This window comes from Barbus barbus (genome assembly GCF_936440315.1).
Source record: "Barbus barbus genome assembly, chromosome: 26".
NCBI classification, from domain to species: Eukaryota; Metazoa; Chordata; class Actinopteri; order Cypriniformes; family Cyprinidae; genus Barbus; species Barbus barbus.
The window spans coordinates 19,356,574-19,381,508 of NC_136754.1; the positions used below are offsets into that span (position 1 = coordinate 19,356,574).

Below are 24,935 nucleotides of genomic sequence, written 5' to 3' on the forward strand. Positions count from 1 at the left end.
TAACAAGGACAGTTCTGAGAAATTAGTCATAGCAAAATGTGTTTGGATTACTGCTTGATTGCTCACATCCCTTTCGTTTGTTTGTGCCAGATAAACTACTCTATCAGCACAGCAATGGTTGTGGGCATTTTCGTGGGTTTTGATAAGAAATGCTACACATCACCAACCAATCTGCCAGCGCTGGTCGCTTTGCTTTGTCTCTATGGGTCAGTCAGTGGCTTAAACTCAATTGAAGAAAATCAGCTAAGCACAACAGTGATTTTTCTTTCACTCTTCCATATGCAGGTGGTCAGTGACGCCCATGATGTACCCTATGTCCTACATGTTTAATGTTCCCAGCACGGCATATGTGTCACTCTCCTGCATCAACCTTTTCATTGGTATCAACAGTAGCGCCATCACCTTCATCTTAGAGCTCTTTGAGAACAACAGGGTATTTTTTAAATATTTTTTTGTCTGTTCTTGTTCAAATTTAAATCATAAATTATAATTTAGTACCTTTTAGTCTCAATAATGCTTTAAAGTTACACAGAAATATTTTTTTTTTGCGTAAAAGTCCATGTTTACAGATAAAGTAACAATTTTCGGGTTTCTTATTTTGTAGTAATTGCTTGTGTTTTTTCTTTACATATGCTTCAGTCTCTGCTAATGTTTAATGAGGTGTTGAAGAAGGTGTTACTGGTCTTCCCTCACTTCTGTCTCGGCCGAGGCCTCATTGATATGGCCATGAACCAGGCTGTGACTGATGTCTATGCCCGATTTGGTAAGTTTATCTGGTAACAATAAGTAATAATGAAACAACAGTTGTTGTCATGCCTGCTCAAACTGACAGTGTATCTCCTCAGATTTTTGAAAATGGATTAGAGTGCAATTTCTAAAAATACTCCAGTCCATCTCTAAAAAAATTAAACATGTACAGTACATAAAAAAATGCATGTCTAAAATTCTGCGGCAGAAAACATATATTCACTTGTCTAAATCCAATTGAATTGCATCTTATTGCCTCAAAATTCTTGCCTTATCCTGTTGTTTATATTATATTATATTACACTGCCCTCCAAAAGTTTGGAAACTCCCTGGGAAAGCAGGGTTTTGGACAATATTGGCATGAATCCTTTTTAATTTGTGATAATTTTGCACTGATAAGGCACAACAGAAACTACGAAAACATATTTTATTACATAAACAGTTTATACATAGAAAAAACTTACATTTTAGATTCATCAGAATATCCACCATTAGCAGCTATTACAGCTCTGCATAATCTGGGAATCCGAGCTGTCAGTTTATTCAAACATTGACTTGATATATTACTCCAAGCCTCCTGAAGGATTGCCCAAAGATGATTCACACTGATTGGACACTTCTTACGGACATCACGTTCCAGTTCCTCCCATAGTAGCTCAATTGGGTTGAGGTCGGGTGATTGGGGAGGCCATTCCATGCCAGACATGATGCCAGCTGACTGTTTCCTCTCCAAATAGGATTTGCACAGCTTGGAAGTGTGCTTGGGGTCATTGATAAGGATTTATGCTGATATCGTCCAAAACCACACTTTGCCAGGGGTGTTTCCAAACTTTTGGAGGGCAGTGTATATATATATATATATATGCTGTCAACATTATGTGATTAATCAAAAATTTTTTACGCGTTAATATTTTTTCCCGTCATCGCAGCGCGGAAGGAAATCATTGCCTGCGTCCCAATGTGCACGCTATCCATCCTAAATTCTATGTGATATTAGTAATTTTCAATACTATTTAGGGCAGATAGTGTGGATATATGATCCCAAATTTGAAATTATCAAACAATCTAAAAATATATATCTGGAACATTGGGATCAAGAAACCAAAACACAAAGTAAATTACAACTCTATCGAACTATAAAATTAAAATATGAATTAGAAGAATATCTCCAGAGTGTCAAAGACACAAAGCAGAGACAGATCCTGACCAAGTACAGGCTCAGTGAGCACAGACTAGCCATCGAGACCGAGAGCTGGTTACCCAGAGAGCAAAGAGTTTGTACTCACTGTGAGACAGGAGAGCTCGAGACAGAGACACACTTCCTACTTCACTGTTACCAATTTATCAATCAGAGACATACACGTCAACAAATTCACAAACATCATAAAGAACTTTACAGCCATGACTGAAGAGGAACAAATAAAGATAATACTAGGAGAGGGACAGACAGCAGCACTGGCTGTGAGATACGTGTGGACGTGCCACAGCCTGAGAGACAGCAGGTGAATGTACACAATGTGTGTAATATGTGTATTATGTCTGACCTCAGTGTGTTTCCCTACTGTCTACCACAGTTACCCTCAGCCTGTGTGTGTTTATATGATAAACACTGTGGTATGAAATGTTCACACAAGTTCTTATTTGTTACACTGTTTATTTAAGTTTAAATTGTTATAATGTTTTTATTATATTATTTTGATATTTTCATTGTTATTATATTTCTCTATATATATTTCAAGCTTTGGCAATATTGTATTTTTTACAGTCATGCCAATAAAGCAATATTGAATTGAATTTAATTGTGTGTCCGAGAGAGAGAGATATGTATACTCATATTTGATAAGGGTACAGTGAACCAGTGTTGCTAGGGTTGCAGTTTTCCTGCACAATTGGGCTATTTTGAAAATACAGTCGCAGGAAAAATTACAGAGCCGTGGGTTGTGGCTTTTTGGGCTACTTTTATAATATGCCGCCCCAAGTGTATATATACACATGTGATCGTAAAAGGAAGTTATTACAAACACTCGATGGTGGTTTAAAATGAGTTCTGAGTAAAAGTGTACTATTAATCTCATAAATTGTCTTATGTAGCATGATGCTAATGTTAGCTCTAATGCACCTGCAGAACAGGTCCAATTCTTCTTCATAAGGCATTTTGTCATAATACTTCATGCAAGGGCGCAAGAAAATGTTTTGTTGTATTTATTTAGAAATACTTTTGATAATAGTTGGGTAAATGTGTTGTGGGATTGAAGCGATGTGGCTTGGTAAACATTTTATTGTCAGTATAAAGGCTGATAATGGCTGAATTAAAACAAAAGAATAATAAGGATTGTCCAGGACTGTGATTAACGCAATTACATTTTTAAATTTTTATATATATACAGGTACATCTCAAAAAATTTGAATATCGTAAAAAAGTTATTTTTTTGTAACTTATTTCCAAAAGTGAAACTTTCATATATTTTAAATTCATTGCATGTAAAGTAAAACATTTCAAAAGTTTTTTGGTTTTAATTTTGATAATTAGAGCTTACAGCTCATGAAAGTCAAAAATCCGTATCTGGATTAGAATATTTACATTTGAGTTTCAGTAAATGACCATCTCTACAGTATAAATTGCGGGTATCTCTTGTTCTTTGAAACCACAATAATGGGGAAGACTGCTGACTTAGCAATGATCCAGAAGACGACATTGACACCCTCCACAAAGAGGGTTAGTCACAGAGGGTCATTACTGAAAGGTGTGGCTGTTTACAGAGTGCTGTATCAAAGCATGTTAAATGCAAAGTTGACTGGAAGGAAGAATTTGGGTAGGAAAAGGTGCACAAGCAACAGGGATGACTGCAAGGTTGAGAATACTGTCAAGCAAAGCTGATTCAAGCACTTGGGAAAGCTTAACAAGGAGTGGATTGAAGCTGGAGTCAGTGCATCAAGAGTCACCAAGCTCAGTCGTCTTCAGGAAAAGGGCTACCAAGCCACTTCTGAACCAGAGACAACGTTAGAAGCATCTTACCTGGGCTGTGGAGAAAAAAAAACTGGACTGTTGCTCAGTGTTGCTCAAAGTCCTCTTTTCAGATGAAAGTAATTCCTGGCTGGTGGAATAATCTTCCCACCCCTATCCGGAACGCCGGATCCCTGGCAATCTTCAAGCAACAACTGAAAACTCATCTCTTTCGGCAGTACTTGACTTCATTCAACTCAAAAAAAAAAAAAAAAAACTCTTTCCCTCTATCTTTCTCTCCGCTTACTAGCTTGTACTTATTTGAACAATGACTGAGACTTGGTGTTACGAGCACTTCCTCTGTCTGATTGCCTCTTCAAGATTAATCGCTTTGTGTATTCCCCAATTGTAAGTCGCTTTGGATAAAAGCGTCTGCCAAATGACTAAATGTAAGTAAATTTTGCATTTCATTTGGAGAATGAAAGAGTCTGGAGGAAGAGTGGAGAGGCACAGAATCCATGTTGCTTGAAGTCCAGTGTGAAGTTTCCACAGTCAGTGATGATTTGGGCAGCCATGCCATCTGCTGGTGTTGGTCCACTGTGTTTTCTGAAGTCCACAGTCAGCACAGCCATCTACCAGGAAATTTTAGAGCACTTCATGCTTCCTTCTGCTGACAAGCTTTGCTGATGTTGATGCTGATTTAATTTTCCAGCAGGACTTGGCACCTGCCCACACTGTCAAAGGTACCAAAAGCTGGTTCAATGACCATGGTGTCACTGTGCTTGATTGGCCAGCAAACTCGCCTGAGCTGAACCCCATAGAGAATCTATGGGGTATTGTCAAGAGGAAGATGAGAGACACCAGACCCAACAATGCAGATGACCTGAAGGCCGCTATCAAAGCAACCTGGGCTTCCATTACACCTGAGCAGTGCCACAGGCTGATTGCCTCCATGCCACGCCGCATTGTTGCAGTAATTCATGCAAAAGGAGGCCCAACCAAGTATTGAGTGCATAGAAATGAACATACTTTTCAGAAGCCTGACATTTCTGTTTAAAATATCCTTTTTTATTGATCTTATGTAATATTCTAATTTTCTGAGACACTGAATTTTGGTTTTTCATTATCTGTAAGCCATAATCATCAAAATTTCAAGAAATAAGGGTGAAATATTTCACCCATAGTTCGATATGTGTAATGAATCTATATAATATATGGGTTTCACTTTCTGAAATGAGTGACAAAAAATATTTACCTTTTTCATGATATTCAAATTTTTGGAGATGTACCTGTATATATATATATACAGTGCCCTCCGAAAGTATTGGAACAGTAAAGACAAAATTGCTCTGTTGGCTGTGGAGTTAAGACATATACAAATATGATTAAAAGATGAATATGAGACAAAACTACAGAATGTCACATTTTATTATTGGGTGATTCAACACAGATGTTTTACCAGCTAAGAAGTTCAGCACTTTTAGAGTTTCATCCCCCTATCTGATGTGAGCATAAGTATTGGAACAGTTACCTCACAGGTCTTTCTAAGTGATCAGCTGTGTCCTGTTGCATTAATTCAACCAGGACAAAGATGAGGGAGCTGACTTTGAGAGAAAAGCAAGCAATTTGGATGCTAAAAGAAAAGAGGAAGTCAATTAGAGCTATTGCAAAAACAAAGGGCATGGAGAAATCAAGAGTTTGGAAACGACCAGCCAGCAACCAACAACGACCTGATCGGCTGAGAAAACAACAGTAGTTGATGACAGACAAATCATAAAAGCTGTGAAAATGAATCCTCCAGGACTGATGTTTTCTATAGTTAGGCCAGAGCTACTAAAATATCAGTTTAATCAGTGAATCTTAGATTTTGTATTCTCCTGGGTGCACAAACTGCAGATTATATGAAAATTATAATATCAAAATATGAATTTATCGGTATCAGTATCGGCATCGGCCATGAGAAGGACTTAATTATTGGTTATCGGTATCGGTTAAAATGTTTCATATTGTGCATCCCTAATATATATATATATAATGTATGTATAATATCTTTATTATTGTATATGTATAATATATTTTCATAAATAATTGTAACCAAGTTAAAATGCATCATATATTGATCATATAATATTTGAAGTTGTGTTCGCCATGTGTTTTAATGCATTATCCTTTCTAAAGGTGTAACAATGAATACAAATCAATCATTACATCATACAATGCATTATAAGGTGCATTACAACACCAAACGAATGCATTAAAATTACTTTTATAATGCATTATATATAAAGGCTTTATACCTAAACATTACTGACCCAGTAGTGTTATTAATATTACACAAAAAATTGCTAAATAACACTGCTAATAATGAGAACTATGGTATGGCAAGTGAGGCAGAACTGCCACTGGTGACTCCAAAAAAGTATAATTGCATGATGCTTTCCTTACAATAAATTCTCTTTTGGCACAGGGGAGGAGTTTTCCATGGATCCATTCAGATGGAACTTTGTGGGGAAGAATCTCTTCTGTATGGCTGTGGAGGGTTTTGTCTATTTCATCTTTAATCTGCTCATCCAGTACAATTTTTTTCTTGATCACTGGTGAGGACAAAAATACATTTGATATTCTCTGAGATTCTGCTCAGTTTCATGTCATTTATGTCCAGATTTTTACTCTAGACCTGCAAAAAAAAATTATATTAAAAAATTACCTTTAATCTGTTTAATATTTAATTGTTTTACTTTGTGTTTACTATACTGTATCTTTAAACAGCATTTGATGGTAGCTGTTATTTTTGTCTATTATTTGTGTAGGGCGTCAGACTATGGGAGGAGTCCTGTTAAAGATGAAGATGATGATGTAGCTCAGGAGAGAGAGCGCATTTATAAAGGAGGAAACAAGAGTGACATCCTTCTAATCCGAGACTTGTCAAAAGTAAGTGACCAGACCAAAGGCACTTTCGCACCGGAAGAACCTTTTCATAGTTCCTAGAAAAACATGACGAAGCACCTCAAATGACTAAGATAAAAAGCATCCATTTTATATTTTGTAAGCTATGTCAGAGTTTAATATGTAGAGTTTTAAATTACCGTTATTGCCATGCTAAAGAGTTCGGTCTCATCTTAGACATACAGAAGCAGAAAACAACCAGCAGTGGACAAAATCTGTGTAGGAGTTCCAGCAGGAGAGGTATCACTGAAAAGACCTTTTATGTGTATCATTTCTATTTCATTTCATTTCAAAATTCCATTTTATGTTGCTCCAGTTGAAATGAATGACTGAACAGTAATGTGGGAATCAACTTCAATGTTTTCTGCAGTGCTTTGGGCTTCTTGGTGTAAATGGTGCAGGTAAAACCACAACCTTTAAAATGCTGACCGGAGACACAGATGTGACATCAGGGGAGGCGTCAGTAGCTGGATACAGGTAATATACAAACTATAAAGAGTTGTGTATCTGCATTGGATGCAAATGCTAAACACGAACTGTGCTTTTCTTCAGTATTCTCACCAGTATCCTGGATGTGCACCAGAATATGGGCTACTGCCCTCAGTTTGATGCCATAGACGAGCTGCTGACAGGAAGGGAGCATCTGTACCTGTACGCTCGCCTCCGCGGGATCCCTGAATCTGAGATTAGCAGAGTAAATCTCACAGCCGAACCCCTCATTCACCTTGGTCAAAGAAATTTTCAATCTGATTTAAAGGAATAGTTCACTCTAAAATTAAATTTTGCTGAAAATGCACTCACCCTCAGGCCATCCAAGATTTAGATGAGTTTGTTTCTTCATCAGAACAGATTTGGAGAAATTCTGCATCATTTGCTCATCCTCCGCAGTGAATGGGTGCCATCAAAATGAGAGTCCAAACATCTTATAAACAATCACAGTAATCCACAAGTAATCCACACGACTCCAGTCCATCAAATAACGTGTTGTGAACTGAAAAGCTGAGTGTGTGTGTTTTTAAGAAACATCCATCATTTTAACTTTAAACCATTGCTTCCAGCCAAAATATGAGTCTATAATAATGTTTCCTCCATTGATAAAGTCCATCCCATGTTGTCCACTCACATCAAAATCTTGTTTACAAACCCACAGCTTCACTATCACTTCCCTGTCACTTCATAAGACATTTATTGATGGACTGGAGTTGTGTGGATTACTTTTGAATTATTGTGATGTTTTTTATCAGCTATTTGGACTCATATTCTAACGGCACCCATTAACACACCCCACACATCATCTCAGACCATGATTTACACCAAGGGGGACCAAAAGCAACAATCTGCACCAGGGCCCTAACTATGCCAGTGGCGAGCAAGTGATGTAATGCTAAATTTCTCCAAATTGGTTCTGATAAAGAAACAAACTCATCTACATCTTGAATGGCCCATGGGTGAGTACATTTTCAATTTTGGGTGAACTGTTCCTTTATAGGCAATGGAAACTCTGTTTCCTATGGTGTATTTTAACCACCCAGGGGTCAGTGTCCCATCCAAGAAGACACTATCATTGCCATACCACTTTTAAAGTGTGTGCTAGATTCCTCAGTGCCTTCCTGCCTTCCTTAGCTCTGCAGCATCAAGCACCAAGTTATTTTTTTCAGCAATAAGATTTATTAGCGGCAGGCAGGGAGTTGCTTTAGACACATCAGAGCAACTCCCTGACAAGAAAAATACACACACTTTTATACCTTGATGATCATGTTTAAAATAGCCAAGTTGCGTAAGGCTTGCACGTGCTTTACAGCGTTCTACAGTATACACTCATACTGGCCTTGTTTGCAGCTGACAGGTTTCCCAGTTTAATCACTTTAGAGTCCATTTAGAGTCTGTTTAATCTTGTGATAAGCATGCAGTTGGTGCATGGCCTTAGCGTGACCACTGAAATTACAAAACATCCTCATTCCTGTTATTTCTGAGACACGTTTAAAAGTATCCTTGACCTTCCTAGAAGCATAAGCATGCTCAGGACACGTTGTCATTTCAGGTTACAACATAAGCATATTATTTTGAGTGCATAAAATCCTAATAATCCTTATAACAATTCCATTACCATGTAAAAACTTTTCACTCCCCAACAAAAAATGCACACGACACGCACAATAGTACACAACCTTAGGTTAATTCCACACTTAATTTTACACAAACAACTACAATATGTCTGTTACTGATATTCTATTAACTGATGAGCATTCTGTTGCAGACTTTATTATTGTGTACTGTATGATTGTTTGTTTTCTGTAGGTGGCTGAGTGGGGGATTCAGAGGCTGGGTCTGTCTGAATATGCAGGAAACTGTGCTGGTACCTACAGTGGGGGCAACAAGAGGAAACTGTCAACTGCTATTGCTATGATTGGCTATCCTCCTCTAGTTCTCCTGGTAGGTTTTTCCTAAGCGTTATCAGTGGCATTGTGCAAAACAAAAACATTGGTGTAATTTAACTCTATAAATGGATGTAGGATGAGCCCACCACAGGAATGGACCCTCACTCCCGCCGCTTCCTGTGGACCGCTATTCTGAGTATCATCCGTGATGGGAGGGCAGTCGTTTTGACGTCTCACAGGCAAGAATTTAAAGTTATCCCTGGGTTTCCCAAAACAGGGTTTATGAACCACTTGGTGTTTTTGAACGAAACAGCTGATGAAACATTAACATTTTAACATTAATATCCACAAATGTGTTGTTAAATTATTGAAATACTAACTTAAAATCTCAGGGGGTTCATCACATAATATATTTTATGTCTAAGTTGTTTGGCTGACAAAATATTTGGGGAACCCCTGTATGAATGCTATGACATTCATAATTTTTTTAGTGACTTAAATATCTTCTATCTTCGATATATAATTATTTTAAGCAAAATTAAAACTTTTTAAATGTATTTATTTATTTGTTATTTTAATTATTCGTTATTATTTTAAATCAAGTTAAAATATTACAAAAATGAATTAATTTATTTACTTTTTGTTTGCCTTTACAGTATGGAAGAGTGTGAAGCTCTTTGTACTCGCTTGGCCATCATGGTCAATGGGACGTTTAAGTGTCTGGGCACAATCCAGCATCTGAAATACAAGTGAGTATGTTCTTTTGGAATGTCTTATCATTTAAAGTCAAGGATGCCGTTTCCATATTATCACAAATCAACTAAATTGCTCTTCCAGCCTTAAATTCGTAACTTTGAAAGGTGATATTCAAAACAACGTTAATCATCAAATAGTCAACAATACAAGTGCATGCTTAGTTTTACATGTATTGTTCATATTGATTGTGCTTGTGGACAGGTTTGGAGGTGGCTATGTAGTCACGATGAAGATCAAAGCTGAAAAAGCAGGCATAACTCCTGACCTGATCCCAGCCGAGTCCTTTATGGAAAGCAGCTTCCCAGGATGTATACAACGAGAGAAACACTACAACACTTTACAATATGAAATCGCCGCTGCCTCACTGGCGCGAGTCTTCCAGCTGGTGTTGACCAACAAAGAGAGACTGAACATTGAGGACTACTCTGTGTCTCAGACCACATTAGACCAGGTAACTTCATCACCATGTTGCGATGTGATAAAGCTTCAAGCAACGAATCTCTTTCATGTCAATTCATACCAGCTGTCAGCAGCATGTTAGGGCTTTAAGTTATTTTAGCATTTCACTTTCACTGCAGACAAGAGAAATAGCTTGATGCTGTAAAATTGACTTGCTGTGCTCTAGGGACCTTCCGTTAGAAATGAATTATTGGTTGAAATTCCCATGCCGAGATTGAATTCGATTTGCTCAGCAGATGTGACTGACAGGCCTAACAGCTCATCTGTTTCACTGCCTTCCAGGTGTTTGTGAGTTTTGCCAAGCAGCAGTCTGGAGAAGATGATACTCAGCTCAGAGCATCAGCACCGAGACGAGACACAAAGGTCTTGCCGCTACAAAGAGTTGCGACGAACAGTTAAAATGAATTTATATGCTTCAAAAGGACTCATGGCTGACAGCACATTACACCATGTTGTTTATGAAGTTCCTAAAGCCTTTTATATATGTATGTATGCACAAAACCTACTGCATCTATTTGAAGTTGTACAAATGTCATAGATTTTTTTTTTCACAATATCTACAGCACTCTGAGCCAAAGGTCAATCTCCACCCACTGAAAGAAAAGCTGCTAGTCTACTCAAAAATGAAAATTCTGTCATTATTTACTCACTCTCATCTTAATCCAACCCTATGAGTATCTTGCTTTGGAACATATGATATTGTGAATAATAAACAGTTTCGGTTCGCATTGACTTCCATTATATATGAACAAAAATACAATAGAAGCCAAATGGAAACAACAGTTTGGTTACTAACATTTTTCACAATATCTTATTTTGTGCAGAAAAAAGATAGCAATACATGTTTTGATAGACATGAGTGTGAGTAAATGATTTTTGTGTGAGCTATCCTTTTAAAGCAGGGGTATAAAATGCTTAAAATTATAACATTTCCACACACAAAATGACTTTTTCGTTTCCATGCAATTTGAATTGCTTTTATTATATTTATACATTTGTAAATATTTGTGCTTTTCTTTCTTGCAGTTGCAGTTTTTCTTTGTTGTTCAAATCTTTCAAATGTTAAATCACAGCGCATCTGTTACAGCAGTGCCTGTGAATGCACATGCAATGAAATGCTTTATGCTAATATAACTTTGATAATACATTGAGTTTGTACTGCTTGAACATCAACAGCATGAGCTCAAATGAATTTGAAATCTGTAATCCAAACCTGAAATGTATGCAAATTATTTAATCAAAGTTACTTTTTATTATTCCTCTTTCTCAGGGTCAGCTGACTGGCGCTCACTTTGTAGCATTATGCTTGGCTTGCAGGTGTTTTTTGCGGGATATTTTTGCGGGATGAATGCATACTGATGAAGTAATTATGGCTCTATCAACAGACTAACATGACCATGTGAACCAGACAAACCTGACATTTGGAAATTGATGATCACTTATTTCTGGGAAATAAAATCTTCAGTAACGTTTTATTTATGACAACAAACACTCAGATATGTTCAAAATGTTTTAATGGAATACAAAAATGAACAATCAACATCAATAAAACAGTATCACCCTGTACACCATGTTTTCTGCTCGGTGGTCTGAAGGCCTTCACAATTAGGATTCATTGATGTCAAGCAAATGTTTAAGTTTGCTAAATAATACACCTTCCGACAAACCCCTTTTTGCAAAAAGTTTCTGTTAGTATATCTTCCTCAAACTTGCAGTACAACCTCAGTCTGCTCTCAGTAAGCGTCTCTTCATAATTAATGTAATTACCATTTCACACTTCAGAGAGTACAGCACAATCTTAAGTGTGTCTGAATAAATCACAAGGTCTGACAGAGAAACAATAGACTTATTTTACTGCTTATAATATGTTGTTTGGTTAGGCATCCAATGACAAAAGTAAATGTAGTTTCATCCTCCATCCAATCGATCTAGAAGAAGAGTGGAATGATGGCCGTTCTCAAGTCAGGATAGTCTTCGAATTGCTCAATGTAGGTTTTATGCTTTGCCCGAGCCCATATAGTCATCTGAATAAAACCCAAAAATGCAAAAACTCCCACTGCAGAAATATAAACGATTCATAGTTTTATCAGGCAGGTGCAGCAAAATATATACTCCGTAAAATATAATGGTCAGAGACCACCGGTGGTGGTCTAACATAATGCAGAATTTTAAATGTAACATTCATTTTACATCAACGTATATTATTATGTTTTTAAACTTTATATTATTATTATTTTTAGATTTCGAATCCCAGATTTTTACTGTGGATGGTAGATAGACTATGTCTGAAATTGCATACTCTAAATTAGTGAAGGCCGCTTTCGAAGCACGCTTCATGAGGCTTCAAAACCTTTGTGAATCCTGTGGTTCAGAGCATGGCGCGTGTATCAAACCGCCAAAGTCACATGATTTCAGTAAACGAGGCTTTGTTACAAGTTACAAACTGTTTTGAAATGTTTCGAAATTTCGATGGTTTGTCGTTGAGGGGTGATCTCTGTGAACCCGTGAATCATGCAAGTTCATTGAGATGGTTTTTACCTGATCTCGACTCGGATCAATTTTTGCCATTTTGCCATTTTTAATATGACAGTTGTGTAATTAAAAGGAAGAATGGTAGTTAGTCTCTTATTGGCCTGTTAAAGGAACACGCCACTATTTTTGAAAATAGGCTCATTTTCCAACTCCCCAAGAGTTAAACAGTTGAATTATAGATATTTATACCAAAGAGTTTCGATATTTTTCCTATTTAAAGCTTGAGTCTTCTGTAGTTATATCGTGCACAAAGACCGACGGAAAATGAAAAGTTGCGATTTTCTAGGCTGATATGGCTAGGAACTATACTCTCGTTCTGCCGTAATAATCAAGGAACTTTGCTGCCGTACCATGGGTGCAGCAGGCGCAATGATATTACACAACGCCTGAAAGTAGTCCCCAGCTATATCATAACGAGGACTATTTTTAAAGATATCGAAACTCTTTGGTCATTTTTGAGCGAGATGCTAATGGTCTAATCAGATTCAATGATCTATTGCTAAGCTACGCTAAAAGTGCTACCGCCAGACCCGGAGATCGGCTGAATGGATTCAAAAATGGTAAAACTCAACTGTTTAACTCTTGGGGAGTTGGAAAATGAGCCTATTTTCAAAAATAGTGGCGTGTTCCTTTAACAGGCCAATAAGAGACTAACTACTATTCTTCCTTTTAATTACACAACTGTCATATTAAAATTGTCTACAAATGGCAAAAATTGATCCAAGTCGAGATCAGGTAAAAACCATCTCAATGAACTTGCATGATTCCATCGAAATTTGAACAAGTGCTACTATTTTTCACTTACTATATAGTAGGCCCTAGGAAAGTATGCGATTTCAGATGCAGCCTTGGACTCTTTATTATAGAGTGCTGCGAACGGTGTGTGATGGAATACTGTCTACCTGGAACACACTGTGTCATGAATGTGAAGCTGATCCATGATCCCACCTGGAAACAAACACAGATTTACAATTTTACATCACTATACAAAACACAGACAATATTCCTCAAAATCAGAGGGATACTTCATCCAGAAACATTTCACATGCTGAGATACATGTGCTCTCCACAGGTGTGGACACAACCTCAGACATTCCAAATGTCTCATTTAATACTTTTTTTTTTTTACATGAAACAGGTTATTTTGTAAACTTGACAAACCTCATATGTGTAGTTTGGGCAGGACACGAAGAAAAAGAGCCAAGTGAATGGATTATTTGTGGGATAAGGAATCTCTGTAGGCCTGGACCCTGTCGATGTGTTGAGAAGAGCATTCGGTTATGCCGTAATGGAAATATCTAATATAGCTAAGGATTCCATCAGGAGAATGCATAGTCTCTGAAGAAGGTATTAATGTGACAGATAATTTTACTTCGGACTCCCACACAGTCCTTTATGAAAGGAACAAAGAAATGGTAATTAATCACAATCACTAGGTTTCATTGTCTGTCTTGTTCGGTTATGTTTTACGCCCACAGAACTACAGAGATGAATCTTTATTAGGACTCACCATTACAGCTGATTCGATTCAAAATCAGATGAACTGAGAAATTTCCAAACTCACAGACCTGAATAAAATGAACAAAGATGATGATGAAGAAAAACAGCTATGAAAAATAAAAGCTACACTATGTAACATATGGTCTTCTAGTGGTTAAAAATACAATAATGCGGATATTATAATGCATAATTGTTCGTTGAACCACTGTGAACATGGATTCGTGACATCTTATCAGAGTGGATGATCACATAAATAAGTTTGTTCCCTATCTGTCGGTCACTACGAGTTATGTCGTGACGACATTAGGGGATTTACTTGAGAGCCCCGACTGCCTCTGATAAGAGAAAACGCCAATGAAATTTGGCTAGTGGATTTTGCATACCTGAGCCACTCCCCGTGCATACGGGTATAAAAGGGCGACAGGTGCATCCACTCATCAGATTTTTGCTTCGGAGCCGAGTGGATGAGAAATCTTCAAGAGATCAGATCTCCACAAAGCCGTCTGCCTCGAAGTTTGTTCCTGGGTGGTTACGGTGCAGACAGCGGTGTCCCTGCAGCAGCGATTCCCCTGGGCACTTCACCTGAAAGAGCAAATTTCTAAAACACTGGGCGGTTCGCGTCTTTTTAAAGATGCCGTTCCGTCCGTGTTCTCTTGGTTGCGGTCGCTTCCTGTCCTCGGATGACGGTCACGAGCGCTGTCTTCAGTGTCTGGGCATCCAGCAAGCTGAAGATGCGTTTGTGCATGAGTCATGCGCCTGTTGTGGGCGTATGAACATGGCAACGCTGCGATCTCGCCTTTCCTTTCTGAAAGGATTGGCACCCTCTGCCGCCACCCGTCCCGGTCTCTCTGGCTCGAGCAGAGGACCGCCGGCTGGCGCTCTGGGAGATCTGAGGGTGACAGTAAGAGCTTCTCCGCCGGGCACGTCCCCGCGGACCTCTTACTCCTCTCGCAGCGCTTATTCCGTCCGGTTCCCGAGTGATTTCGCTGGTTCGCCCCACGGGGCTGCCAGCATTTCATTCGGTGCACCGCCCGAGGATCAGATGTCGATCGCGGCATCGGGGGATGGGCTTTCGTCCTCTGAGGATGAACGATCGGCGGGGCTGCCCCCCTCGGGTGTTGTCGCCACTGCCGATCCGGACCCAGAGCTGACGGCCATGCTTGCCCGGGCAGCCGTGAGTATCGGGCTGGAGGTCAACAGACCGCCCAGTCCCGAGCCTTCGCGGCTGGATGATTGGTTCATCGGCGCAAAACGCGACCAGCGGCCGCACTTTGCCCCGGTGCCTTTCTTCCCGGAGGTGCATGAGGCCTGACGAAGTCGTGGACGGCCCCTTTCTCGGCCAGAAGCCGCTCGTCTCCCTCCTCCGTCCTCACTACCCTCGATGGCGGGGCGGCCAGGGGGTACGTAGATATTCCCCAGGTGGAGAGAGCGGTTGCGGTGCACCTGTGCCCGCAAAACGCCGCTACCTGGAGGAATCGTCCGTGTCTCCCGTCCAAAGCCTGTAAGCTGACGGCCGCACTTGCCGCCAAGGCTTACAGCGCTGCAGGCCAGGCCGCCTCTGCCCTGCATGCCATGGCCATCCTGGAAGTTCACCAGGCCAAGGCACTGAAACAAATGCACGAGGGTAGTCCCGACGAAGGTTGATGCAGGAGCTGCGCACGGCGACTGACTTCGCTCTCCGGGCGACGAAAGTCACGGCGCGGTCCCTCGGGAAGGCGATGTCCACGCTAGTGGTCCAAGAGCGCCATCTCTGGCTCAATCTGGCCGAGATGAAGGACGTCGACAAAGTACGCTTTCTCGACGCCTCCATCTCCCAGACGGGGCTATTTGGCGACACTGTCGAGTGTTTTGCCCAGCAATTCTTGGCAGTACAAAAGCAGACGGAGGCAATTCAGCACATCCTCCCTAAACGGCGGGATGCTCCAGCTGCCACCGCTGGCCCAAGGGCCAGGCCCCAGTCTGCTGGTCGCCGTGGGCGCCCTCCTGCGTCCTCCAGAGCTGCTCCGCCCCGTGCTGAGTCGTCACCTAGGCCGGTGCGTCGAGCCTCTCGCAGGAGTGCGGCGCCACCTGCGCCTCAGCCGGCCGCCAAGTCCTCCAGGAAGACGTCAAGGCAGCCCTGACGCGCAGAACCCAGAGATGTAGGAATTTGTTCTTTCCCAGGAGACGACGAGGCTAGCGTCGCTCCTTCCCCCGGAGGAGGGCCGGGTGGAGAATCTTGTGTTTTCTTTTGTTCTGTCGGTACCCACATTGTCAAAGAAAGAGCAATTTCCCTTTCCTCCGGGTTCCCAGGTCTGCGGGCTGACAGTGTGCGACGCACTGCCTCCTCACTCTCACCCGAGACCCATATTGCCAGTGGCCAAGAGAGTGCGGTCTGGGGACGCGATGCCTCCCCGCGCACCTCTAGCCAGTCCCCCCGGGGACTTAGGGAGTTTTGTGGGGATGAGTCAGAACGCACCGCCTTCTGTTCCATCCAACCTTACTCCCCCTCGCTGCACCACTGCGGGCACGTCGATTGTGCCTTTGGTGCCACTTGCACGGTATCTGGGGGCGTGGCTTGCGCTACCCAGCCCGTCTCGCTGGCTCATTCGCACAGTTCGACTCGGCTATGCGATTCAGTTCGCCAGGCGGCCTCCCAGGTTCAGTGGCATCCTCGAGACTTCGGTGGCAGTCCGAGATGGACCTGTCCTGCGTGAGGAGATTGCTGTCCTTCTGGCAAAGGGTGCAATCGAGCCGGTCCCTCCAGCCGAGATGAGGCAGGGGTTTTACAGCCCCTACTTCATCGTGCCCAAGAAAGGCGGTGGCCTCCGGCCAATCCTGGACCTGCGAGTCTTGAATCGGGCCCTACACAAGCTCCCGTTCAAGATGTTGACACAGAAGCGCATCGTCAAATGCGTTCAGTCCGCGGATTGGTTTGCAGCGATCGACCTGAAGGACGCTTACTTTCATGTCTCGATTCTCCCTCGACACAGGCCGTCCCTACGGTTTGCGTTCGAGGGGCGGGCATGGCAGTACAGGGTCCTCCCCTTCGGGCTCTCCCTGTCTCCCCGTGCCTTCACGAAGGTGGCGGAGGGCGCCCTTGCCCCGTTACGGGAAGTGGGCGTCAGGATCCTCAACTATCTCGACGATTGGCTCATCCTGGCCAGGTCGCGAGAACAGTTGTGTGGTCACAGGGACCTGGTGCTCCGGCACCTCAGCCAGTTGGGGCTTCGGGTCAACTGGGAAAAGAGCAAGCTCTCCCCTGTGCAGAGAACATCTTTTCTCGGTGTGGAGTTAGACTCTGTGAGTATGACGGCACGTCTTACGGACGAGCGTGCCCAATCAGTGCTGAACTGCCTGAGTTCCTTCAGAGGCAGGACAGTGGTTCCGCTGAAACAGTTTCAGCAGCTCCTGGGGCATATGGCATCCGTAGCCGCAGTCACGCCGCTCGGGTTGCTTCATATGAGACCACTTCAGCACTGGTTACACTCACGGGTCCCGAGATGGGCATGGCGCCGCGGGACACGTCGTGTGACCATCACGCAATCGTGTCGCCGCTCTTTCAGCCCCTGGTCGGACCTTGCCTTCCTACGGGCCGGGGTGCCCTTAGGACAAGTGTCCCGGCATGTTGTTGTCACAACAGATGCCTCCAGCATGGGCTGGGGCGTTACATGCAACGGGCAGGCAGCCTCGGGGCTCTGGACGGGGCCTCGACTGCTTTGGCACATCAACTGCCTAGAGCTGTTGGCAGTGCATCTGGCCTTAAAGCAGTTCCGGCCACTGCTCCTAGGCCAGCACGTGTTGGTCCGCACGGACAACACTGCGGCTGTCTCGTACATCAACTCGGCAGGGAGGTCTACGATCACGGCGCATGTCACAGCTCGCCCGCCATCTCCTCCTCTGGAGTCAGTCACAGCTCAAATCGCTGCGCGCCGTCCACATTTCGGGGGAGCTCAATCGTGCAGCCGACGCGCTCTCACGACAGCTCACGTTCCCCGGAGAATGGCGACTCCATCCCGAGACGATCCGGCTGATTTGGAGTCGATTCGGGGAAGCTCAGGTAGACCTGTTTGCTTCCCGCGAGTCCTCCCACTGCCAGCTGTATTTCTCCCTGGCCGAGGCCCCCCTCGGCACGGACGCACTGGCACACAGCTGGCCTCGGGCTCTGCGCAAGTATGCGTTTCCCCCAGTGAGCCTGATCGCACAGACACTGTGCAAGGTCAGGGAGGACGAGGAGCAGGTTGCGCCATATTGGCCCACCCGGACCTGGTTTCCGGAACTCACCCTCCTCGCGACAGCCCCTCCCTGGCGCATCCCTTTGAGGAAGGACCTTCTTTCTCAGGGGCTCGGCACCATATGGCACCCGCGTCCAGATCTGTGGAACCTCCATGTGTGGCTCCTGGATGGGACGCGGCAGACTTGAGTGGCCTGCCACAGGCTGAAGTGGAGTCTGTTCGCGGACTGGTGTTCTTCTCGTCGGGAGGACCCCCGAAGATGCACGATTGGAGTGGTGCTTTCTTTCCTGCAAGAGAGGTTGGAGCGCAGGCTGTCGCCCTCCACCTTGAAAGTGTACGTGGCTGCTATTGCGGCCCATCACGATGCAGTGGACGGCCGGTCCCTGGGGAAGCACGATCTCATCGTGAGGTTCCTGAGGGGTGCCAGAAGGTTAAATCCTCCTAGGCCACCCCTGATGCCCTCCTGGGACCTCTCTATCGTCCTGGCTGGACTTCAGAGGGGTCCCTTTGAGCCGCTGGACTCAGTTGAGCTGAAATTCCTGTCAGCCAAGACAGCGCTCCTGACCGCGCTCACTTCCATCAAGAGGGTCGGGGACCTCCAATCATTTTCGGTAAGCGAAGAGTGTCTTGTGTTTGGGCCGGCCTACTCTCACGTTGTCCTGAGACCCCGGCCTGGATACGTGCCTAAGGTTCCCACCACGCCCTTCCGCGATCAGGTGGTGAACCTGCAAGCACTGCCCTCGGAGGAGGCAGACCCAGCCTTGGCGTTGCTGTGTCCCGTAAGAGCGCTGCGCATATACGTGGACCGCACCCGGAGCTTCAGAAGCTCTGAGCAGCTCTTTGTCTGCCACGGAGGTCAGCAGAAAGGGAAGGCTGTCTCCAAGCAGAGGTTGGCCCACTGGATAGTGGATGCCATCGCCTTGGCGTACCAATCCCAAGGCGAGCCGTGCCCCCTCGGGGTGAGGGCTCACTCCACACGGAGTGTTGCCTCCTCCTATGCGCTGGCGCACGGCGCCTCTTTGGCAGACATCTGTAGAGCTGCGGGCTGGGCGACACCGAACACCTTCACGAGATTTTACAGTCTCCGCGTTGAGCCAGTCTCTTCCCGTGTGTTGGGTAACAGGTAAGTGGCGGGAAGAGTTGGCCGGTGTCACGCTTGCTGCGCCATTCCCCCTTACCCGGGGATATGAGCACCTATTCTCTCCTCCAGTTAGTTCCCCGGACGGCGAACCCTGGCGGAGTTCCTCCAGCACCCCCGGCAGTCAGGCTGGGCGGAGCAGTCTGACGCCAGGCCCAGTACCGGTGCTAGCTTGCCCGGGTCTCCGGTCAGCCCCTGTACTCGGCTAGGTGCCCGTATGGCCTGATTCCCTTCGGGTGATCCCACACGTGTATTCATCCACGGTACGGTTTCCCTCACGGTAAACCCGTGTCTTCCCTTTGACAGAGCTCTGTCAGACCCTGCTGGCAGCCTTCCTCCCTTCTCCTAGGTAGGATCTGCCCCAGGGTCCAGGCGTATGTAGCACTGCCCCAGGCTTGGGCCAGTCCATACCAGTGTCTCCACACGTTACCTCCCTTCGGGCAGGGTGTGGCCTCCGTAGCGCCCTTCTCCGGAAGGCTCGCTTCCCCGTCGTTACTGCCGGGCTGTAACAACAAACAGGAGAGACTTGAAGCAGTCTTTCATAGAAGGTCGAAATCCCTTCCGATTTCTGGGGAAAGGAACAGCGGCTTGGCTATCTCCAGCAGCAATGTACTCAGTGGTCCCTGCGGGTGCCAAGGTTAGCGAATTTGCGCTGGGGCGACGGGAAGGTTGCGACCTTCGCATCGCATTTGTCTGTCACGCGCTAGCTTGTCAACATCTGCATGCCACAAGGTCGTGACGGGGTTCAGGTTGTAGCACTTTCCATACACCCCTAATGTCGTCACGACACGACATAACTCGTAGTGACCGACAGATAGGGAACGTCTCGGTTACGTACCCCGATGGAGGGAACGGAGACGTTATGTCCCCATGCCACAATCTTGAACCATCGCTGGTTGCCAGGGACACGTTCTCGGCTCCTCAGCGGAAAACCTGATGAGTGGATGCACCTGTCGCCCTTTTATACCCGTATGCACGGGGAGTGGCTCAGGTATGCAAAATCCACTAGCCAAATTTCATTGGCGTTTTCTCTTATCAGAGGCAGTCGGGGCTCTCAAGTAAATCCCCTAATGTCGTCACGACATAACGTCTCCGTTCCCTCCATCAGGGAACGAGGGTTACGTACGTAACCGAGACGTTCTTGTTTGTTGTCACAATAAACAGATTTTCTTTTTACTGATGGGCCCTTTCGAACCCTTTGAAATCTTTTGGAAAAGTGTGTGAAAAATTGTGTTTTATGGTCAGTCACAATTGTGACCGGTGGATAACGTGTATACTGAATTAACATATTTCTGCAGCCATCAATATATATCTATATCTATAGTATATATCTCAACCCAGCTGTACTTTAAACTATTTGATCACATTGTAGGGTTACTATTATGCATAAAAAACCTTATACAACACTGATACAACCATAAACATATTTCAAAATTGTTACTTTATTGTAACATATTTCATAAAATGGTTATATTAGTGCTATACCAGTATTAAAACACCAATATTGTTACTTATTTGTAAAATTAGTAATTTTTTTGAGATTTTTAGATTTTTAGAGCTTTATAAATGAAAACCTTCTTTACATTTTGACATACATACCAAAAACATTGCCAGAGCAGAGTAGATTTGAAGTCTCCCATAGGCTAGAGAAACAGAAGTTAAAATCAGATGTTAATATGAGGCTCACAAACTAATGTAATGTGTGACAAAATGAGCACTTACTTGGTGGGGTGTAGAGCGGATGGTTGATGTAATACGCCTGCCATGCTGCAAATCCCCAGTAATACAGACAGAGCTACAGAATCATAGTTTTCATTCATGTAAGGATCGTGTCTGATACAACACAGTCACTGCTTAATATTAAACGCAAACCTCAGTTGTATACTTTAGCTATGTTTAACTCCATTTAAGCTTGCTCATTTGCATGATTAGAATTCACATGTGCAGGCAATATTTTGAACGACTCTTTCATATGTTCAAAGCATATGTATTCTGAGTGTGTTGAAAGGTACTGTAGGGGCATAATTTAAACCAGCAAGAGGACGCTTAATGGAAAGCAGCCAACATTCCCCCCAAAGCTCCTCAACGCTTCACTGACACCACTGAACTAAAGCCAATGTCATAAACACTTCAGACACATTAGCTAATGTGCCAAAACAGGAAATACTGTGACAATTTCATATGACAAAATACAGACATAGACATACCAGCATGATGGTGCGTAAAGGTAACGTTCCATCAGAAAAACGATGGATGAAAATAGTTTCCACAAGCCTCTTAATGTAATGAAGAGAGTGGCACCAGCTAGCCAGCCTGTATCAGCAGGGTCAAATATAAACCACAAATGGTTTGCCACACTTTTGGAACATTTTTCAATATTAATTTCACACTGAAAAAAATTAGCTAAAAATTAGCTTTACTTAAAAATGTGATTCATGCAGTAACATCTAAAGTCAAAAATACTATTTAACCAATCGAAATACATTAGCTAATTACACCATTACATCAACAAACGTGAATGCAATAGTTAGATCAGGTGTTTAAGAAATAGACATATTTTCTAGCGTGTTAAATATTCTGTCCATAAATTATCTAAATAAGGGTTTTCACTCTGAACTCACTTGACAACTTTAAATGGACTTCGGGTGAAGTCATACTCGTGCCCGTAGATGTATGGAAGCCGATAGTAGAACAACAGGTAAATGAAAAGCGGCCCGAGACACTCTGCCAGAAACACCTGCAATCAGCCCCCAACAAAAACACCATTACTGTCATACACATTATATGAGCTGCTGTTATCTAAATGAACAGGTATGAGATGCTTTCTTTACCATAGTCCAGCCTAACTGTGGGCCGAGGTCCTGGAAGAACATCGTTGCGGTCGTCCCAACCGGTAGATCCTCCAGCACATCATCATCACTAAGGGCCTTCCCCTCTGAGAATCAAGCAGCTCAGTTATAATATCAAGACATATCAAAAGAGATGCACCTCTTAAAATATGATGAAATATTTTTTATAGATAATCCAAAATAAACAACTTTTCTTGTTGTTATTGTTAACTAGCTGAAGTTTTCTCACTCCAGTGTGAAATGGTGCCTGACATCTGTCAGGAGAAGTGCAGATGTGCACATATGCACCACAGCTGTTGCAGATCTAAGATTGCAAAAGCATCTGGCTACTGTACTAGGCTTCAATTCGTCTAGATTTTTTATTTTACCATCTGCTTTGAAGATTTGGTGGACATTTTTGAACAAACATTTTAGAACTTGCAATGCAATACACAGGATGTCCAAAAGAGTAAATTAAAATAAAATAAAAATAATTGATGGATGGGAAATTTTACCTGGGTGTAACTTCAGTGCCTGTCTTGATGGATAAAACTTGGGGTCTGCAGGGATTTTAAGAATCGTAATTTTACAAAAGCTTGTTCATATTATTTTACATATGTAAGCTTCACAGCTTGAATAAGCATATAATTCTTTGATTGTGCAAAAGCACTTACAAATTTTGTGCAACAATGTCTTGATCTCTGCGATGGTGGCGTTGGGCTCCACCTGAGAAAGTTTAAGAATTTTTCTCAGCTGTAACTCCCACAAAAGAGGCCATTGTTTACTCATATGATTTCTGACCCAAAGCCAGCGTTGTTATCATTAACAAAAGCTAAAACTAAAACTATTAAAAACATTTTGTTAATTTAAATAAAACTGAAATCAATTCAAATAATGAAAATGTATATAAATGTAAACTTATTTTATATCAGTTAGTTGTCAAAGTGACATTTAACATTTTCATTTAAAGTACTAAAATGTCAAACTGAAGTCAAAATCAATAAAAACTAAATAAAAATATCATATTTAAAAAAACAAACACTATTAAAAATTACAAAATAACTAAATATAGAATTAAAATAAAATGATAAAATAAGATAACACATTCTAAGATAATATGATATAATAATAATAAAAAAATATGATTAAATGCCATAATAGTATGTTCATTATAATAAAATAACAATAACTGCAAAACACACCTTATCCAGGTAGCAGAGTTGTGCCTTGCTCTTGGGGTCCAGGATCTCCACCTCAAAAAAGACATAATTCTTATCCTTGCTGACACCAGCTTTCAGGCCGTGGCCACATCTGGCCTTTATGAATTGGGCTACGGTAAAGAGACTCCTTAAATCCACACATTCCATGATGCCTGCTGAGGGCTGTATGTGAGCCCTGGTTTTGGTGGTTGGTGTACAGATGCGATCAGACCCTTAGAGCCACATGCTAAGAGATGGAATGCTTATGATGACCTCACAGGCATATCGAGTTGAGTATCGCAGCCAAAGAATTTGTTGACATAGTTACATAATTTTGCTCAGGTTACCACAATTTGAGATTTCAATCACTGTCAAGCTTACACGACTTTTCATTTCCAGAAAACAGGGCCTGTTGTACTTTATTTGGAGTATTTGTGATCTGTGGTTGCAGAAATATGTCTGTCATGCACATGCACACGGACGCACACCCGTGAAGAGACGTGAGGGGCATGTGCATTTGGAGCTGCAGGCTGGTCTATATTTGTCTTTGACGGCGAGGGGCAATTTATCAGCCCCGTTGCACCCTGCCTCACACACCTCTGAACGCCAATAACACTGTCAACCATAATTTCATCAAGTGCTTTGAGTTTAATACTTCTGGTAAGGGGAGACGGCCCCCCATCATGCTTTAACTGTATCCAGTCTTTTATTGATATTCTAACCTTGATTACCAGCTTAAAGTATGAAGAAAATTAGAACAGTGCACTGCTGAGATATCAGCTCTAATGCGAAAGAGCAGATGTGACCACACACAGAGATCACAGAAACAGAGGTATTCTCACAAAACCTCTTATTCTTGAAAATTAAGTTCTTGATTACTAATAATAACAATAATAATAATAAACTGCATTTTAAACAAATCATTCATGGTTTATTTTTTTATTAACAGTTACTATCACCCAACACCACCTAACATGTTTACGACCAATGCCAATACGAATTATGTTTGTTTTGTATATTTTTGTTTGAAAATTGATATGCACTAATAAGTTCTGCCAAAATAACTAAATAATCTACAACAACACAACATAATAATAATAATAATAATAATTTGACTTACATTTCAAGAACATCTCACTTAAGCATGAATGGCTTTTTAAAGCCAAATGTTTTTTTCTATCTTTCTTTTTTTTTTCTCTAAAATATGCATTTTAATAGCCTTGCCACATTTTCTAAGTTTGGTTCCTGTGCTAAAAACTTTAAGAATTTTTGAAAATATTTTAATGTGTTGTTATAT

General features: G+C 42.5%; 2 protein-coding genes across 2 annotated transcripts in view; one reads left to right on the forward strand and one right to left on the reverse strand.

Annotated features, from left to right (window-relative positions):
- LOC306845907 (retinal-specific phospholipid-transporting ATPase ABCA4-like) overlaps window positions 1-11,795 on the forward strand; it is a gene marked incomplete at its 5' end in the record, with an annotated part of 42,454 nt that extends 30,659 nt beyond the window's left edge. Inside the window, 13 exons of the mRNA XM_079378921.1 lie at window positions 91-206; window positions 286-433; window positions 640-763; window positions 6,159-6,288; window positions 6,502-6,622; window positions 6,815-6,877; window positions 7,008-7,114; window positions 7,190-7,331; window positions 8,936-9,070; window positions 9,151-9,254; window positions 9,672-9,764; window positions 9,973-10,222; window positions 10,513-11,795. Of these exons, the coding sequence (XP_079235047.1) occupies window positions 91-206; window positions 286-433; window positions 640-763; window positions 6,159-6,288; window positions 6,502-6,622; window positions 6,815-6,877; window positions 7,008-7,114; window positions 7,190-7,331; window positions 8,936-9,070; window positions 9,151-9,254; window positions 9,672-9,764; window positions 9,973-10,222; window positions 10,513-10,629 (1,650 nt within the window). The 3' untranslated portion in view covers window positions 10,630-11,795. The remainder of the gene's footprint in view (window positions 1-90; window positions 207-285; window positions 434-639; window positions 764-6,158; window positions 6,289-6,501; window positions 6,623-6,814; window positions 6,878-7,007; window positions 7,115-7,189; window positions 7,332-8,935; window positions 9,071-9,150; window positions 9,255-9,671; window positions 9,765-9,972; window positions 10,223-10,512) is intronic.
- Window positions 11,729-23,865, reverse strand: LOC306845906 (very-long-chain enoyl-CoA reductase-like). Its single transcript, XM_079378920.1, has 12 exons — window positions 23,642-23,865; window positions 23,114-23,165; window positions 22,955-22,999; window positions 22,443-22,546; window positions 22,233-22,348; window positions 21,819-21,924; window positions 21,334-21,406; window positions 21,211-21,254; window positions 14,273-14,330; window positions 13,924-14,012; window positions 13,665-13,710; window positions 11,729-12,286 (listed from the first exon to the last, which is right to left on the reverse strand). The coding sequence occupies exons 1-12, from the start codon at window positions 23,804-23,806 to the stop codon at window positions 12,159-12,161; spliced, it is 1,026 nt and encodes a 341-aa protein (XP_079235046.1). The 5' UTR covers window positions 23,807-23,865; the 3' UTR covers window positions 11,729-12,158.
- Between the last annotated feature and the right edge of the window lie 1,070 nt (window positions 23,866-24,935).